General features: G+C 39.6%; 1 protein-coding gene across 16 annotated transcripts in view; it reads left to right on the plus strand.

The window, feature by feature from the left end:
- Nucleotides 1-19,020, plus strand: part of DMD (dystrophin) — a 1,276,803-nt gene that overhangs the window by 1,233,524 nt on the left and 24,259 nt on the right. For 13 of the 16 annotated variants that reach the window (XM_080377714.1, XM_080377711.1, XM_080377709.1 and 10 more), the window contains 7 exons: nt 364-530; nt 2,636-2,747; nt 7,784-7,920; nt 8,702-8,740; nt 13,274-13,339; nt 14,671-14,736; nt 17,935-18,093. In XM_080377714.1, coding sequence (XP_080233840.1) covers nt 364-530; nt 2,636-2,747; nt 7,784-7,920; nt 8,702-8,740; nt 13,274-13,339; nt 14,671-14,736; nt 17,935-18,093 — 746 coding nt within the window. The remainder of the gene's footprint in view (nt 1-363; nt 531-2,635; nt 2,748-7,783; nt 7,921-8,701; nt 8,741-13,273; nt 13,340-14,670; nt 14,737-17,934; nt 18,094-19,020) is intronic. The other 3 variants (XM_080377707.1, XM_080377705.1, XM_080377712.1) reach the window with 2 other exon arrangements.

Here is a 19,020-nt window from a genome sequence, read left to right on the forward strand (position 1 = left end):
AGCAGTGCTATGCAGGCTCAGGTAAGAGAGCTGGGAAACGTGAGATCAGGCGTCACAGGTGATCATGTAAGTGGATGATTTTCTCTGTGATAGAGTTCATGGTAGTGCTGTCTATTGTAACAGGGAATAAGAAAGAGACATTTGAAACATTAATAATAGTTTTCAGTTCCTGGCTTGAAGGCAGGATCCTGGAGTTTATTTTGATTTTTTTTTTTTAATGGATGGCTGGATGGGAAAAATCTGGAGCATATTGAGGGAAAAGATATGGAGTAGGCAGGAAGCAAATGGCTTGAACTGTCAATTAGCTGGCAGTAGAGAGATCACTTGTGCTCAGCCCCTGTCTGTCTTCCCCCTGTGTTACAGGCCAACAACAAACCGGAGATTGAAGCGGCCCTCTTCCTTGACTGGATGAGGCTGGAACCACAGTCCATGGTGTGGCTGCCCGTCTTGCACAGGGTGGCCGCTGCTGAGACCGCCAAACACCAAGCAAAGTGTAACATCTGCAAGGAGTGCCCGATTATTGGGTTCAGGTACCAACTCGCTCCCTTTCTGCCATGTGTACTACTGCTTGGTGGATCAAGAGATCTGCTTATTTCTGGGCCAATCATGTGCTCGATTTTTTGCATTTTCTTCAGGGAAAAAATAATTGTGATGGGACATGGGGGAGAGTGACACTTAGACTGGGTACGGTGTTGTGAGAGTGGAAAAGGACAAAAATCATCCATCAGTTAAGGGATGGCCCTTCCTCTGTGTCCCAGCCTTTCCCTGTCTCAACCTAAGTATTGGTGGATTGCACAACTAAAACAATTAGCTTTACATTCAGTGTGTCGTATACATGCCATTACCTTATCTGAATTGGATCCTAATGAATTGCTTTCTGTCATGGTATAAAGCAAGGGAATGCCTTGAAAATTTGTGGATGTGTAAAGCTACATGTGCATTTCTCAGAGAAAGAATGTTGGTGGTGAAACATTAACCTGGAGTGGGGGAAATGTTGCTGGTCTATTTAAACATCTGGATCGACACCATGGTTACTATGGCAATGAATAAGTCACTGTGTTGTAAAATGGCTGTGTGTTGGTATGCCTGTTGAGAATCCACTTAACGGCTAAGTAAATACTCTCTTTCAATTATGCCTAGACTTGTTTTATCACTTCGCTGCGCAATAGCTGCTTTATATGGTTTCTGTCCTTTTTGTGCACGGTTTTCTTTCACCATTGGCATTTCTCCCTCTGTGGTATCATGTTGTTTACAAAGAGCTTTATGTAATTTTGTTTCTAAAACCTGGAAAGACAACAGCAGTAAGCAGTACCACATAGAAAAATCACTTTGCTCTAACCTGGGAGAGTATGAGTGTTGCTTTTATGCATGTAGTGAGGCAGTGCTTTCTGCTATGCAGTTTCACAGGTAGTGGGAAACAGGGGAAATAATGAAGGTACTGCTTTGTGATTTGATAGTGAGTTTTTCTTCAGTGAGGCTGTTCCTCCAATCAGCTACATTCTTCTCCTTCTGCTTTTATTCCCCTTGAATATTTATACTGGGATATATTATATATTACCAAGGAAGAGCTAGGGATGGGATGTGAGTAGTTCAGCACACTCACAAAGTCTGATTTTCCTGTTCCCAGATACGGTTTATGAACTACTGAATTATTTACATGGTTTTGTATAAATAGCCAAAGACAAGTAGGTGGAATTGAAAAATGCAGCACTTCGAAAATCAGAGGATGGCAAGTGAATGGATAGTCTGTAGTGAGCATCGAGAACTCAGGAAGTGGACACTGGAGCCCTGTGTTTGCATCTAATTTTACTTGACTGATCTCATCTGTCTCTCAAATTTATATAAGAAATCTATTATCATGACAGTAGAATCTGTCTGTCGCAGATTTTTGCTCTGCCTTTGCAAGTCATTGAAACCCTGTGTACGCACTTGACAAAAAGATACTGTACTGGAAGGCTTTCAGAAAGCTAATACTGTGCGCCCCAGTACATGTAAAACAATGTTCTTTTGAGGTCATTGTGACTGAACCGCTTCGTGTACTTGGAACAAGACAACCCTTATGCCTCTGGCTCTTTGAAGCACTTCAGCGTAGCAGATACAACAGTTAGCTGCCTCATAGAGCTGATGAGATTAAATAATAGACCTAAAGTGCATTCGGAGTTTTGCACGGATGGAATGCCATACGGGAAAATTGTTTTGATAGAGGTGCTAGGAAGGACACAAACAAATTCCTGCCTTGTATGCAGCACTTAGGAGTTTGCTAGAGTGACTTGTTGAAGAGGGCATTACTTACTTGAATTTCAGTTCCTTAGGACATTGTGTGTTCAGAATCATGATGAAGAGCAAAAGAACTGAGATTACCATTACAGAGATAAAAGGTATGATGATGTCTTTCATATGTTGAGAGAATGTGTAGAAATCTTCGCTGTTGCCCAATGTTAATTTTTTTTCTGAAGATTCAGATCTTTGATAAACATCTGAGGCAGCAATACTTGTCCCTCGGTGGCAGAGGAGCATTGCCCAGTATTGCGTTCTGTGTGAAATCTCAGGGAAGAGAAAGTAATGCAGAAAACTTGACAAGCTGATATGAAGCATTCACATACAGAGCTCTGAAGCTGTGTTCTTCCTCTTTCAGGTATAGGAGTTTAAAGCACTTTAACTATGACATCTGCCAAAGTTGCTTCTTCTCTGGCCGTGTTGCAAAAGGTCATAAAATGCACTATCCCATGGTGGAATACTGCACACCAGTAAGTACCTGTTTTACTGACCCATACTGTCCCTTCTTATGTTGAAAGGAAAGATTTCATTTCCTATGTGCAAGGTAATGGAGCATTTGGGTGGCTTTTCTTTCCCCCCCTATAATTAAACCACCTTTTATACTATACATGCCAGCAATTTCTGATGCTTAGTAAAGGATGCTCCAGTGGTTTGAAGTAAATTGAAGTTCATTGTTTGTACAGTGCTGTGTCGTAATATTTTATTGCATGCTAATGACTTGCTCCATGTTCAGTGCCATAGTTCACTTTATGGATCCTGCAGGAAACCTTGATTTGTGTGAATATTCATTTGTATAATATGTCGCAATGTTTTCTCTGTATTAGTGTAAGAGTTTTCTTCCTTTCCTCAGCAAGTTGCTGCTTCTCATTTTCCCTGCAACACTATGATTGCATTTTTAAATTCTTTATTATTTTGTGCTGCCTTTCTATTGTATGATCACTTGATGATATAAAATATGAGGGAAGTTCTCAAGAGTAGCAGGTTAGATTTAATTTCTAAAAACTGGAAGCCAGCATGTTCAATGAAGTGCAAATGCACATGTCTTGCATTGAGGGTGGGGTGAGGGTCTTCATCCTTGTTTCACAGCTCTCAAAAGGATCACTTTTGTGTAAATGTTTCTTTCGTACCAGACAGGTGGCAAAGGAAATTCCGTATTACTCTCTGTGTGCTCCTTTTTTCTTTTTGGCCACTCATGACCAGTGCTGAAGGGCATAAATTAGAGGATCTCTCAAGTTGTCCTTCTACAATGCAGCATGACTGAGCTTTCAGCTGCCTTTGCTATTGTTTGTGGTGGTCTTGAAGCAGTGTACTCTCTGGTTGTCATTTCTTGGTGTAATGGGATGGTCCCTACGCTTGGGGACCCTTTCATCTGCTGGTCAGATATAAATGGTGAAAAGCATCAAAGCTATATATGGGCTAGCCTCATCAATTCATATGAATGGTCTGTACATCTTTGTGCAAACAAAAAACACGGCCAAAATGAAACAAAGACTCAGCTTTTCTTGGAAACTTGGGAAAGATAGAGAAAAAAATATCCCCCTAAAATGATACTGTAAAGCAGAACCAGTATTTTTGTTGGGTTTAATTTATTGATACTTTTTTACATTATCTATCAATTTTTACTGTAGCATTTAAATGGCAGTATTTAATCTGAGTCTCTGGAAGGGCAACTAATGTGCATTTACTAGCTTTTTTGTTGGTATTCATTGGCTGCTGCTTTTTAGCATTGTCCCTCAGGGGTTGAGATTACTGGAAAGGGTGATTTGCCTGAAATACAAGTCAGAGGGAAACGCTGGCACTGCCTGGGCAGGTCTGAACAGACTTCTCGATTGCAGGCATTCCTAGAGCAGAATCTCATGATCTGAATTGTAGGGAAATTGAGTGAGCAACCAACTGACTGACCATGTTAGAGCATTCCTTCCAGCTGCAGCTGAATACCTCCTTGCTGAATTGGCTACGAATTTTGCAGTTTGCCACTCTTATTCTTGTTAATGAGTGACATGGGAGATTCATGAATGGTGCATAGAGTGCACAAACCAGCATCTTGCTACTGTTTTCTTAACCTGTTCGTAGGATGTGTTTTGAGGAGAGAGAAATGAAAAGGCATTATGAGACACCCCCACAATCTACAGCAACTCATTGCAACATGGGGTCTAGCACATTTCTCCCTAATAATACAGATTACTAGTAGGAGAACATGGTGGTGAACAGAAAACCTGCAACTGCATCCAGATTGCTGGATCAGAATAAAGAATGCTTCACAGCCAGTACATTTTTATGTGAATCCTGAACTCCAGCAGCCCATGCTAATATGCTGTGCCTGGCTGCACCGGCAGCCAGTTGAATTAGAGAAGGATTAAAGGAGGGGAGGGAGGGCTATGTGTGAATGTGACGCACAGCAAGCCCTGATCTTTTTTGTGTTGCTGCTATTACAAAAATAAACCCAAGTACTGTGTGACTGAGCAAGACATCCACTGAAGCTATCATGTCTAGTATGTAATTGTTCTCTAAATGAATGAAAAGAGGTATGCAGGTGGCAGAGCATTTTTTCCTCTTCCTGCAGACAAATCTCTCACCTTAAAAATGCATTTTGGAAGACAGAAGACATGTGATGCCCTCTTTGATATCTCTTTGCAATAGCTAGATGTGCACAATGAAGTGTTTTGATATTTTTATTCCCCCTCCCTCTTACTTCCAGGAAATTTTGGAGCACTGCAGACTTTAATTCTGCTTAGGGGAGATTTAAAAACGCATGCTAAGTATCTGAGGGATGTGGTAACTTTTCGTGTCCTGCAAAAGGTTGAGGCAGAATAAGGGCAAGGCAATTCCCTAATTTTCATTTAGACAGAAAAATTACAATTATTCCTGAAAGCCATGCAGCTCAATTTATTGTTCAAAGAGGGGTGACTTTTAAAGAGGTTTCAAATAAAGTGTAGAATATAACTTCTAGATTGGAATTTAAACGTAGGATCATTTTTGTGTTTGGGTTTAACAAACAGTGACACACCAGCATAAAAACCACCTTGTTAGAAAGGATGCATGTCAAACCAAGATACCTGTCTACAGCTAGTGTTTACAGTTGGGAATGAGGTCTGAGGTGAGGGGCTGGCAAGGCACTTTCTTAAACCAAACTGGGAAGAGTCAGATGGTGGTAAAGTTCTTTTAATGTGAATAAGAACTACTATCTCTTATTAAATAGTTTTGGTTTCAGAATAGTTTTGGAACATGGGTGACCCAGCTGCCTGTGTATTACTTTGATTTAAGAGAGCTGAGATGCTGAAGCTCCACTGTTTGTTCCTTGTAACCCAGTTCTACTAAGAGTTTTGTTTTGGATGAATTTACTCTGAAAATCATATGTAATAAACCAACTGTGGATAAATCAGAAAGCTTGGCTGAAAATAGCCTCCATTTATCAACTTGTCCACATAATAATCACATTTTCTTTGCCTTCCTTGTGCTCCTTGAACATTTTTTAAATGGCAGTTAGATTGTATGAGAGCTGTGTGGTGCTTCTAGTTGTCACTAGAAGACATATTTTCTTCTTGGCATTCTTGTGCTGCCAGTAGATCGGGATGTTTCCGTGCAAAGCCACCATTTTACTGTTTGGTTGTCATGCAGACTGTTCAGAGGAGCAAGGCGGGGATAACAGCCCCAGGAAGGTCAAAGCAAAAAATGTTTTATTGTTAATTTTACCTGAAAACACTTAATCCAAATTACCGTCAAATGCAATGGAAAGTGTTCACAGTATTGAAAATAGACAAGGCAGGAATAAATGGTTATAAATGACACAGGTGAGCACACTGGACAGAAAGCTATGCTTAGTCCATTTATAACAAGAGTAAATACGAAAAATATTTCTCTGTTCCTGACAGATGTCCTCTGTGGGCTCTCCTGATGCTGACCTGGTTAGGAGCTCTCCTAGCAGGCATTGCAGATGGCGTTCAGCAGAGGGAATTCCCTCCTGCTGAGGCATGCAAGGCCGCCGCAGTAAATCCCCTTTCTGGAGTCCTCTGGGTCATCTGGGCGTACTTAATCCCTCCCTTCCCAAAATGTTTTTACTTTGGAGGTATTGAGGAAGTTATATCTAATGTTACTGAGCATTATCTCAGTTTCTTGAAAGTACAGATGCTGCTGTACTGGATTATAGGTTCTGCTGTGTCACTTCTCTGCCAGTCCTTGCTTACACCAAATTTTCCTACCAAACTGACTGGAAAGAGGGCTAAATTATTTCCAGCTTTAAGTGGAGCCTGTAGGTGTCGTCAGTACAGGGATAATATTTGTCCTTTCCATTAATGCCTTTCAATTTTTCTGCAGATTATTTTTCAGGGCATCCTTAATTTTTCTACCCAGGCCCTCATTAAAAATCTATACTTCTGTGTTTCAGCAGTTCTTTGAAGGTTGGCTTGACTGATAGGTCCCAGCATCTCCTTCCTCTTTAAATAGAAGGCATAGAACTCATTAGAAAATGTCAGAAAGATTAACTTTTGCCTCATTTCTTTCCTTCAGATGAGATACACTGGAGAAGCAGTATCGTTATGTGGGTCAGGAAGAACTTACTTTACTGTAGAAGAGCAGTATTTCAGGGTCGAGTGTCTCTGTGAGGTGCAGACAAGTGCTGCCTGACTACAGTAACTGAAGTCTTCCATTAAAATTCTTCAGAAAATTGCCTGACTCTTAATCAGGCTCACAAGAAGTCTTGCATCTTCCCAGCAGACATCCTTTGAACTCTTACTGGCTCATTCTGGTGTTTAGGAAACTCAATTCCACTTTGTGCTCCTCTGCTGGTCTCTACAGCAGCAAGGAAAGCTGACTACAGGCGAGAGAGTAGAAAACCGTGCAAATTGTACTGTCCTCAGGGTACTGATCTTAAATGCCTGCTAGGTTCAGATTAAACAGGTGCAGGAATACATAACTGATCTAAGAGTTTTCAGTAGCTCTCGCCTGCTTTTTGTTTCTCTTTGATCAAAACATTAATGGCAGAGTAGGCTGAGAATGGAAACTGGAAAGAAGGCATACTGAGAGTACTGGTCTGACTTTGGTGGACTGACGAGTCCATGAGATGTAGATGACGAGTGTGCAGTAAGAGTCAGGATCCAGGCAGTGAAGCAGCTAGTTGGACGCACAGACCAGCTGTGTATCCTCCGTTACAGCCATTTTAGTGCTGAACGAAAAGCAGCCAGAGTCCCATGAGTCAGGTGAAGAAATGACAAATTCTTGTCTAATTATTGCTTGTCCTCTTGAAACCACCTGAGACTAGGCATGAGCCCATCAGGGGGTTTTGGAGCTTCCCTTTTTCCTCCTTCCTCCCCACTAGCAGTGTTGCTGTATAGTAAATTGTAAGGTGACGGTGATAAGTAAATAAAATATGCAGTTTGGGAGGCCGCGCGTTTGGTAGCTCTGCTTGGCGTGGCCACAGCTCTTCCAAGAGACCCAGGAAAGGAAGAGGCAACTGAAAAACTGTAATAGCCTCATGAAAGATGATTTCATTGTGATTTGTGGCTTTCAGACAACTTCGGGAGAAGATGTCCGTGACTTCGCCAAGGTACTAAAAAACAAATTTCGAACAAAAAGATATTTTGCAAAGCACCCACGAATGGGCTACCTGCCTGTGCAAACTGTCTTGGAGGGAGACAACATGGAAACGTGAGTAGCTCTCAAGTGTCTAAATAGCAATTCATTTGGTATGCTCTGGTGAGCTCCCCAGCTGGTGCCAATTCCCTTCACTTCCTAAACGCATAAAGCCTCTTCATGTCTTTCATTTCTGTTAACCTTGGCTGGCAGGAAAACACAAGCTGGGATTCCAATTGCCATTGCCTTTATCAGTTTTCACCTGTCCTCATACAGGAACTTACAACTTCAGTTAGCAAAAGAAAAATACTTGCCATGTTACGGACAGCCTTATAAACTTTTACGTTTTATATGGCAATTTGGAGATGAATGATCTCTTCATTAAATTTTTATTTTCTTCCAAATGGGTTACTTTCTGTGGTTTTATTTTTTTAATGCAGCTGCTGTGTTTGCAAGCTTCCCAGCTGATTTCTTCTTTTCTCACCCTATGTATTTAGTCTTACTAAATGACTTTGATGTCTTTATTGGGAAAAAGAGCAATAGTGATGCACGTGGAGAAATCAATGAGTTAACCCACCTCCTTTTTGGTTTTTTGGGTTTTTTTACAAGTTTAATGAGTTGTTTAATGGCAATTGCACGCAGCTTGTTCTCTCTCTCTCTCTCTCTCTCTCTCTCTCTCTCTCTGATTTCAATTTTTTCCTCTTTTTGGTTGGTTGCTCTGCACAGTCATTCATGTTGGTCTGTTAAGATTTCTGGTTTTTAGTTGTGATTATTTTTTCTTTAAACCTTTCTGTAATTATTTTGCTGCTGAGTTTCTTCTGCCTCTATCTTCACCTCCTCATTTTTTGTCTTGCAGTCCTGTTACTCTGATCAACTTCTGGCCAGTAGATTCTGCGTGAGTACTTTTGCTGGAGTGTGCTGCTGCTGCTACTGCTGCTACGTTCCCTCACTTTTTTGTTTGTTTCTTTGTTTAGTTTTGCATAAGTTCATTTCCTTCTTTCTTTATGGTTATTTTCTTTGGTGCACTCTCTGAAGGAATATTTTGATCCCAAATGAGTAGAATGGGATAAATCCAGGAATTCCCAGCAGTCATGGATTGTGTACTGTATACTCTTTCTGGAGTATGTATTTTCATCAAATTAACAGGGATTTTGGTGCAGTCTTACTAATGCTTTTGAGAGTTTGTCATTTAAAAGCCTGTGTTTCTGAATGTGTCAATTCCTCTGAATGTATTCTTAAATGCTTTTTGAAAGATAGAAATTTAACTTGATGGATTTAATTCAGTTTCAGGAATGACATTGTTTTGTATATAAAGCTAAAATTGGTTTTACGCGCAACCATGCACACTCATACACGCATATGCCCCAATTAATCCAAAGCTCAATGAGTATTTTATTAGTTCTTTAGATACAGTAAGATTTGTCAAGACAGGTTGAAATGGGGAAATGTTTACTGTATTTTTTTCTGAAGTTAAAAAGCAGGATTTTTCAGCTATGAAATGGATTTTCATTCTTGCACCATTCCTGCACGTGCATTGTCTTATTGTTGTAGTAATACCCTCAGCATAAACTAAAGATATATATACTTACCATTGTGGCATTTGCTACTACCAGTGTTACATGGATGATTTTAGAATAATGTTAAATAAGGATTATTTTTAATTTGCATATTGGTAACTAATGAGAAACTAATAAATAGAATTTTATATATTTCTATATGGTCAAATGTATATGGCGTGCACCTTCATTGAATTTTTGGTAGAATAAACAATAGTGAAATGTATACATTGGAATGTTGATTTTATAATTTTCATTTGGAGCACTAACCATTGGGAAGTCAAGTGCTCTACCTGTAGGAAATTTAAGCAACTAAGAAACGCATCATGTGCTGCAGACTTCATATGGTTGAGAATTCTCCCACAAAAAACACCAAAAGGCTGAAGCCAGACTGAAATAGAAGGGATTTGAACTTCAGGATGCACTTTCGTTTGTAAATGCATCTGGGGATGATTGCAGCATACTATATACTCAACTGTGGATCTGGATTTCTTACCCTTTAGAACAATTGGAAAGTTAAAAGTAACATTTTAAGAAAGCTTGGATAATATGGAATGTCATTGTTGTGTCTGACATAACATGAAATTAAGCTGCCATAACATGCTTAACTTACAGTAATAATATTATGGTATGCCTACACCAATAGCTTCACACTGAAGGTTTGGTGTTGTATGCTACAGGATTTTAACCTTGTATGTAATCCTAAGAAAACTTGAGAAGTACTGAGGTGCAGGATTTGTACGGAGAGGTTGCACCTTTTATCAGACCAACTCGTGTGTCTTCCTGAGCACAATCATTCCCTCTAGTCTGACAAGAAAGCAGATAATTAAGAAATGAATAGTGACTGGAAAGAATTGCTTTTCATTTTGTTCTGCTTTGTTCCTTTCCTTTGTGCTAGACCACCAGGCTTTTACAACACGAATTACTGAGCTACCCAGGTTTAAAGCTGTTTCTCAGTTACAGGACTGAATCCAACTTCAGTAGTCAAACCTCTTACTCTGGTTATCATAAAACTTTCCCATGTTTTCTAAGATCTTGCCTTTTTCTGGTGCTTTCATGCCAGCTTTCTTGTAATCTTCAGAGTACTCCAGAAGAGCATAACCTGCCAGCATTCAGCAATGCTAGTGCTATCCTGACATGAACATGTGGTATACATGGAACTGTTTGTAAATACACGTGTATATAGTTTTTGATAGAAGTTAGTGATTCTGACTCCTTACTATCCAGTATTTTGCACAGAAACTCAGCTTGCCAGGCATTAAAGGGACAGCTCACTTTTTGTGAGAATTTGTGTCTTTTTACTTGGACGTCTGTGGTACTAATAGAAATTTCTTGATTTTGTGCTTTCAAAAAGCATCAACTGAAACGCTGAGCAGCAAGAAAAGTGCCTTCATTGGGCCAGCCAGGTCTCCAGGGGTGCAGGGAATTACAGGAGGTGGTATTTGCCACTCGATCAGCTCTTGACTTGACTGGAATTACCCAGGCTGTTCTTGGAGATCCCAGCTTGAGCAATGCAGCTGTGGAACCCTTGTAAAAGGGATGTTTACCTTGGCAAAATATGGGCTATGTCTCTCAGCCTTCTTGCTAACTGTACATACTGATTAGGTGGGCTAAATGTGTGTGCTCAGAAAGGAAGGACAGTTATCTGTAGCACGTATGGTCATGTAGGAGTATGTCTATGCAACAGCCTGCAGTGCAGCACAGTTGTTCTCAGGCTTGCTCAGGTGCTGGCAAGAATGTACCTCTGAGCAGCTAAATGCAGCAGTGCTGCTCAACAGGTGTGCTTTCTTATGCAAACTTTTAAATAGTTGTTTGGGGTAGATCTCTACTGCAGTATGTTCTGAAGTGGAGACAAACCTTGAAATGTGGCATCATCCCCTGCCTGCAGTGGATGGAGAGGCAGAATCAGCTTCAAGTTACACAACACTGCGTTGTCCTTAAAATGTATGTTTATTACATACCTTGTTCACTTCTGAAGTTGAAACTTAGTTTCAAGTCACAAAGTACATGATCATGCAGTCAGGCCCGTCTTTTGCCTTGCGCTACTGCCAAAAGGGACATCTCTTCATTACCCAGTTGGTCCCAACCAGGTGTTGTCCTTTCCTTTGTACTGGTGCAAATACATGTGCAGTGCCAGGGTAAGAGGGACTAAGAGAATGATCCAGTTCAAAACTAAAGCTACTTTTAACACAGGTTTCCCAGCCTATGCACAGTATTAGCAGCGACAGTTGTGTGTGTGTGTTGAAACTAAGACATTTTCTTTCATTAATAGTACCAGCCTAGACCAGTTTAACATCTACTATATGTCAAACAAATAAAAAAAATTGGGATAGCATCAATTTATCAGAAAGCCATTGTTGCCTTGCTCCATAATCCACTGCTCTAAATGAACTGCATCCTTTTCATCTCCCTTCCCTTCAGAGTAGATGTTACTACACAAAATAGGATATCAAGTTGCAGAGAAGCAATTGCCTGTCCACCTGAATCTGTGTTGTACTGAGGAACTCTGTGAACTGAGTATTTATCCTCCGGTGTGCTGTGGTAATGTTTGAATATGTAATGAGTTAAAGTACAGTAGGAGGCCAAAGCTCATTTCAGACAAAATGAGATTTGTGATACTTGCCCTGTAATGTCTTAAAGAAAAACACTTTGCTGTTCTGTGAGAAGAGACATCAATGATGATGAATTTTGTGTGTCCAGCATACAGCTCTATGAATTCAGAAGGATCCTCATTTTCTAGAGCCCTTTGCAGGCTGAGTAGAAAACTGGAAGGTGACCAATCTAGTAGATTTACTGCAGGATTATCAAACTACTAACACAGGAGCATTACAAACCAACCAAAGATTATTACAGTTTTGGTTTATAACCAGTAAGTACAAAACTTGCCTGCTGTTGCACAGCAGTGCAATCCCCATTGGGCCGACCCACAGTATCCAACAATTTAAAATGGGGCAAAAGGGCTTCCTCAGTCAGAAGTTCCAGGAGAGTCGGCAGAGACAGAATGAAGAGAAGTTGAAATTTAGCTAAATAGGAGATCGCTGTACAATTTGGGAAGCTGCATCATTTCTTGTGATTCCAGCACTACCTGATGCATGTAGATTGGCAAATTCCCACACAGCAACAAACGTGCTCTCTGAACTGTGTAGGCAACATAATTCATGAGGCTGTAAGAAACAATACTCTGACAAAAGTCCCATGAATTGTTTTCATCAACAAGAAAGTGACGAGGACTTCATATGGTCTGATTTGTCAGGCAGAAAACCCAAAATAGTTGACAGTGCCCTCCTGTATGACACACTGATCTGTGGTTTAGATTGCAACTCTGGAAAGATGGTAGGCAAAATCATCAGTGTCTGCAGTGTGTTATTAAAGACTTGTTTCAGACATTTTATGTTTCTTGTATTTATTTCGAGTTGTTTGTGGAGTGGTCCTTAAAGTTAAGTGGGATGTGCTGGAAGCAGGCACTGGAGCAGGGCAGGAGGCAGAGGAGAGGTTCCCGGCAGGGCTTTCACAACCAGCACAGGGCTGTGTGTAAAACAGGATTGTCAATGGAGAGGGCAGATGTGAAGGGAAAACTGGGGCAAAAGCTCTTCTGTAAATCCTTCGGAAAAGGGCTCTTTGGGGGTTGGTGTGATGAAGAGTCGTTGCAACAGACGGATTGTAAAATGGTCAAAGTCCCTGGTGTGGTACCACAAAACATGCCACTGATGGCTTGAGAAGGCACACACAGCACCTGGAGTTTAAACTTGCTGTTTATCAAACATAGTGTAAACATAAGGCATAGAGATGTGAGGTTATAGGCATAGCTAAGTGGTTTTTTTTACTTTTAAAGGGGTATTGTTTGTGATTAATCAGTGTTTTCTGCCTTATAGGCCTGCCTCGTCCCCTCAGCTTTCACACGATGATACTCATTCACGCATTGAACATTATGCTAGCAGGTATGAGACCAGCTGGACGTTAGGCAGATCTTTCTCTAAACAGTCATTTAAAAAAAAAATATGCCAAAGGCTAGCTGCAACCTGAGCACTTCTTAAAGAAACATAGGGTTTGGGGTCTTGTTTTCCAGGCTCCTGGATGCAGAACACTGTCCATGGTTGCTGTTAAACAGCCTGTCAACCAACCTGCGTGCCAAAGCACCTGTGTGGTCAGAAGTGGCCTTTAGATCCTTCTGGGGTCTTCTTTAAGCTGTGCATTCAAGTTACTGACTTTTTAATAGGGTGTGGTGTAGCAATAGGACAAGGGGTAACGGTTTTAAACTAAAAGAGGGCAGATTCAGACTAGATATAAGGAAGAAGTTTTCTATGTGGGTGTTGAGACACTGGAACATGTTGCCCAGAGAAGTGGTAGATGCCGCATCCCTGGAAACATTCAAGGTCACGTTGGGCAGGGCTCTGAGCAACCTACTAGTTGAAGATGTCCCTGGTCATTGAAGGGGGTTGATCTACATGATCTTTAAAGGTCCCTTCCAACCCAAACCATTCTGTGATTCTATGATTCTACGTAGGGTTTTATTTTTAATATGGACCCTGCTGTAATCATACAAATCAGAAGAGCAGAAACCTCCAAACTCTATGTGAATCTCAAGTGCTGTTTTAACGTTAAGTAATTTATCTTGTGGAATACTACAAACAGGACTTTTCTTTGATTTGGAGGATTAAAATAGCGGTATATCACTGCTTTAGTTCACTTCTCTGGCTTTCATACTGCTCTTAAGAATCAAAAAGTGGGTTAATTGCACAAATATGAAAAAATTTTTCCACCAGGAGGGTAAATTTGCAGGGGCTGAGGTAATGAAGTATAGTTATTCCAACCTCCTCTTTCTCTCCCCCAAAATCACTTGATCGGGAGAAGTATTTCTGAATTATGCAAGACATTTAGGAGGGGCTGAGTGTTGAAAACAAATGAGAAATGACTGATAGTTACAGTTCTGATGTTGACATTGCCAGGTACAAAGCAATTTGTGTAATCCCCTGGCATCTTAAGGCCTTTTCTTGATTGTGGAATTAATTAATCATGAGGAGTGGAATATAACCTCAGAAAAAGGGTTGAAAACCCTGAAGTGAGTTTAGCCAGGTCATTGTAACAAAGAAACAATCCTTTGCAATGGCTTATTGCAAAACTTTTTGGTAATCAGCAGTGAGTGTAAATTAATTTGAGTTTCAAATTCATCAAAAACATCATGCTCTTTAAGTCTTTCAGGAATATTAGAGCAAATAAAGTTTCTGGAAAACACATTTGATTTTAATGAGTCTTGTTTATTTTTCCACAGGCTAGCAGAAATGGAGAACACCAATGGTTCTTATCTAAATGACAGTATTTCACCTAATGAGAGCATGTAAGTAGGCTGTTTCAGTATTTTTGACATGTGTTTTCTTGTGACAGTTAATAACTTACAATGAAATTCTGTAGTGCTGAACTTGCATGGCCATGTACCACATCTGGTTCAATTTAATGATGAAGTCATGTTCTTGCAGTTTGTATTATAGTGTCTAGATTTGTGGCTTACAGCTTAATACCAAGTTTACGCAACAGATGATTGATACCTTCAAAATCAAAGTTACTAATTTCCTCAAAAAAAATGCTGATTTATTCAGCAAACAGTTCCCATATTACTGGAAAAAACGCTCATCATCTGATGTGTTTTAAGGACAAAGATAAAAAGATAACCCTTCTATCCATACAGCAAACTTAATCATGGTTAGATTCCTGTAAGCCAGAAAACGTTGTGGGAAAAATGTCATTCAAAAGGTTAGTGGGGTTGAATATAAATCTTTGGTCTAGAAACACCTGAAATACATTGCAGGTGTAAGCCAGGAGGGACTATTTTCACTGTGAAATAGTAGTAGTAATACACTTCGAGTTCAACAGATACTGGCAAGCATTCATTGTACTACTTTAAATGTAAAATCATAAATAAGTTTTCATTTTAAAAAAGTAGTTCAATCTAACTTCCCTCTAAGACCTTTTTGTGGTTTTCTGACATACTTCTCATAATTTTCTTGATCTTGTTCATTCTCTGAATGAAAAGACGTAGAACTAGAAAACTAACTGTGAGTAATATCTCTGAAAACAGGATAGAAACACGTAAGTCATTGTGCTGCTTGAGAATTTTATCTTAGTTAATTAACTGTGTAGGAGAAGCCATAGCACAGATTCCAAATCAATTAAATATGAAAAAAATCAGATCTCAACTTTTCTAAAAGTGGGGTTTTTTTCTATTCTACATAATCCCATCCTTACCACAGTTTAAAGAGTGGATTTTGTTTAAATTCATACAGAATCTTTATTTTACTGAATTTGTAGTGTTCCTTTAAAGCACAGCACTCTGGCCAGTTTTCATTCATTTAAATTGAGATTCCAAATTATTACTATTTTCTGAGGTTGGTTGTGAGCCTGTGAGATGGTCTTGGATAGTAATAAAGTAGTTTCTTTGTTTCAGAATAGTTTCTCTTTTGACTTGGTAGGATGACCTACCACCTTAGGAAGAAAATCCCTTGTACAATCAATACATTGGTCAAATGTATAATGTCAATACATTTTTAAAATATTTTAAAATATTTTAAAATACATTTTAAAATAAAATTTTTAAAATTTTAAAATAAAATAAAATTTCAAAAAGGAGAAAGTTAAAATGACACCTCAAAACTAATTCACATGCAATGTCAGTATAGTTTCACACAGTTAATGAAAACATTGTTTCCAAGTTATATGTTGATTCTGTATTGTTACACATAGTAGTAATGCTATAATAGATGGAATTTCATGTTTTCCCCACTGAAATATTTCCACGTCCTTAGTCACAAAATCATATGTAAACAGTATCTTTTGTATTACGCTTTGGTTTTACTGTTCATTTCATTCTTTGGTTAATTAAAAGTTGTGTTAATATGATTCAGTTAATAAGTTAACCCTGACTATCTAATTTGTTACTCAGATTGTACTATTGAAATGAGAATAAATCTCTATATTCTGAATATTGGAAGAAATACGATCCAGATATAAATTGCAGCAAAATTAAAGCTCACCATGAATTCGCAACTGTAATTCTTTCAGGTTTTGTTTGTCAGGTTATGCTTATTCGTTGACATTCGTACGGGTTTAGATTATTTGGCTTATAATTGCAGTTAGAGCAATAGATGGAGATTGGAAGGAGGCAAATAAAGACATTATATATATATATATATATACACCACAAAACATTTTGATACGTAGTGTCATTCTAATTATGTATACAAAATACGTGCAGGCTGTAAATCATATAAAAAGAGTGTGTCTTACAATAGTTATGTCACCTTTTCGCTGTTTATTCACTTTAAGATCTGTAAAAGGATATTTATAAATGCAAAGCAGTTGCTTGAAGGAATTCACAGTAGAAGTGTTTTATGAAAAGTATAAATTTAGGAACTGGAAAGCCTTTAAAATTTTATTTAGAAAAAAGAAGGGATGCCTGTTGTGGAAAATTAATATTTCCCTTTTATGAACTAGTGTTAATGTGCTTTACATTGCTTTAGCATGCTTGCAGTCTATAAAATGGCTTCATTGACATTTTCAGGAACAAAATGGAAACAAGGAAAATTTTAATTTTTGATCAATAACAGCTATTCAAAATGCTTGTTAAATTCTGGATTGCAAACATAACAGAAAAAAACCTAGACTGAATTATTTTGTTATAAGTAGGTACTGCCAGAAAAACAGGATTCCTAACAGCAGTGTCATTTTTTTCTGTCCTTAACTTGTAGTGTCAAGAGAAACTTCCATGGTTTCTCACAGTTACTACAGGTGTTAGCTGCATAGCTTAGGGCCTAGGTGCATCTCCTTAGCACCTACAACACCCGTGTAATTCTGGGAGGTGGTCAAGGTCTTCAGGATTGGACTTGCTTTTCTGTTCCAAAGATGTTTCTGTTTCAAGTGCTGGACAGCTTCTGGGGCAATAGAAGTAAAGAGATCACACATGTATTAAATAGAATATATTTATATTCTGACAGGGTACGTAATTTGTAATTTAAAAAAACCCAACCAAACCTCGGTGAAAAATAGCATAATATCATTAGATTAAGTCAAGGGGGTTTCATACCACCTCATTTACAATTTTGTAGAGATAAATAGATAGAGGACACCTTTATTACAGAAGGAGATTTCGTAGGTGCAAAACCAAATGTCTTGCCTTTGCTTGAATGACCCTTCCACAACACAGGCAGCAGCAGGTGACCTTTTTTCTCAAGGAAATTCCTAACTTAATTTAGGCAAAAGAGGAAAGCTGAGGTTGTCAGCTGTGACAAAACTTGGCTTTTAAGTATCTGAGAAGCAGAGGGGAAGAGAGGTGGACTCTGCAAAAAAGGAAAATTATCAGAGACTAAATGAAACAGTTCAGCAGATTTTTCTTTAAGGTACTTTGCTCTGCTGTTCGTTACAAAGAGTTCAGCAAATCTCTTTGTAAGAAATGAGAGGCCGGGAGTGAATCATCGCCTTATATTCACTGTGAAGTTAAAAATGAGGAAGGGAACAGCCTGTTTTATCCTCCTCTGTTTTCCAGCGATGATGAACACTTGCTAATCCAACACTACTGCCAAAGTCTGAACCAGGAGTCCCCCCTGAGCCAGCCACGAAGCCCTGCCCAGATCTTGATTTCTCTGGAGAGCGAGGAAAGAGGGGAACTGGAGAGAATCCTCGCAGACCTGGAGGAGGAAAACAGGTGGGTTACACTGCCAGCTGCCGCAGCCCTGGGGCACGCGCTGCAACGGCAAAAGAAAGCTTTCTATAAGTGATAAGGCTGACATCCTATCCTCATTAACTTGTTCCCACTTCCAGCATTGTGATGAGTCAGCACTCTTTCTTTCACAAAACCTCCAAAATGGCAAGCCTCAAAGACATACATGGGTCACCCAGTACTCATGGTGCCACCTGTGACAAGCTCTCTGGCCATGTTTCATATCTCCTTCTGTTCTACTGTTGCCTTTATTTCCATGATAGCGATGAGCTTCATACCAGTTCATACTGTTCAGACAGGGTCAGTCAGGAGCCATCCGTATAATTTACCTAGCTTTAAAAAACAGTCTTGTCCCTTTAGATTTCTGTTTTCTAGTCTTTCTCCTCCTTTGAGTCTGTGCAAACCCTTTTTGGGTAATCAACAGCCTGGGACATAATTCCTTGGGTGAACCCAGTTCCAGTGGGTGAACACATACTCCTTCCCATGCTGATGCTAAAATGCCCTCCGTGTAAATGTTGTTTATTGCCATAGCATGAAGACTCAGTGAATCTGTTGCTTGGAAATGAGCTGAACGTGATGCAAATCATGTTGTAACTGCCTGGTGCTGAGCCCTGCCTTAAAGCACCTGAACTGTTTCATCTCCATTGTAAATACCTCGGGTCTTGTTGCCAGAGCATGTCTCCTTGCCCTGGTGCTGAGCTGGATGTCGTGCTTATGCCTGGGGGGAGGCAGGTGGATGGGCACCTAGCAGTGTTAGATAGTCATCCTTTCCTGCCTGTGTTGACACAACTTTTGTTGCATACGCTTCTGATGCTTTTTGACAATGCAGATTTAGCTCTCTCTGCTGTATCTTGTATTATTTTACAGCTAGAGTCAGCACATGCAGTCACTTCCCAGCAGCTCTTAGGAAAC

This window comes from Falco punctatus (assembly GCF_963210335.1).
Source record: "Falco punctatus genome assembly, chromosome: 2".
In the NCBI taxonomy this organism is placed as follows: Eukaryota; Metazoa; Chordata; class Aves; order Falconiformes; family Falconidae; genus Falco; species Falco punctatus.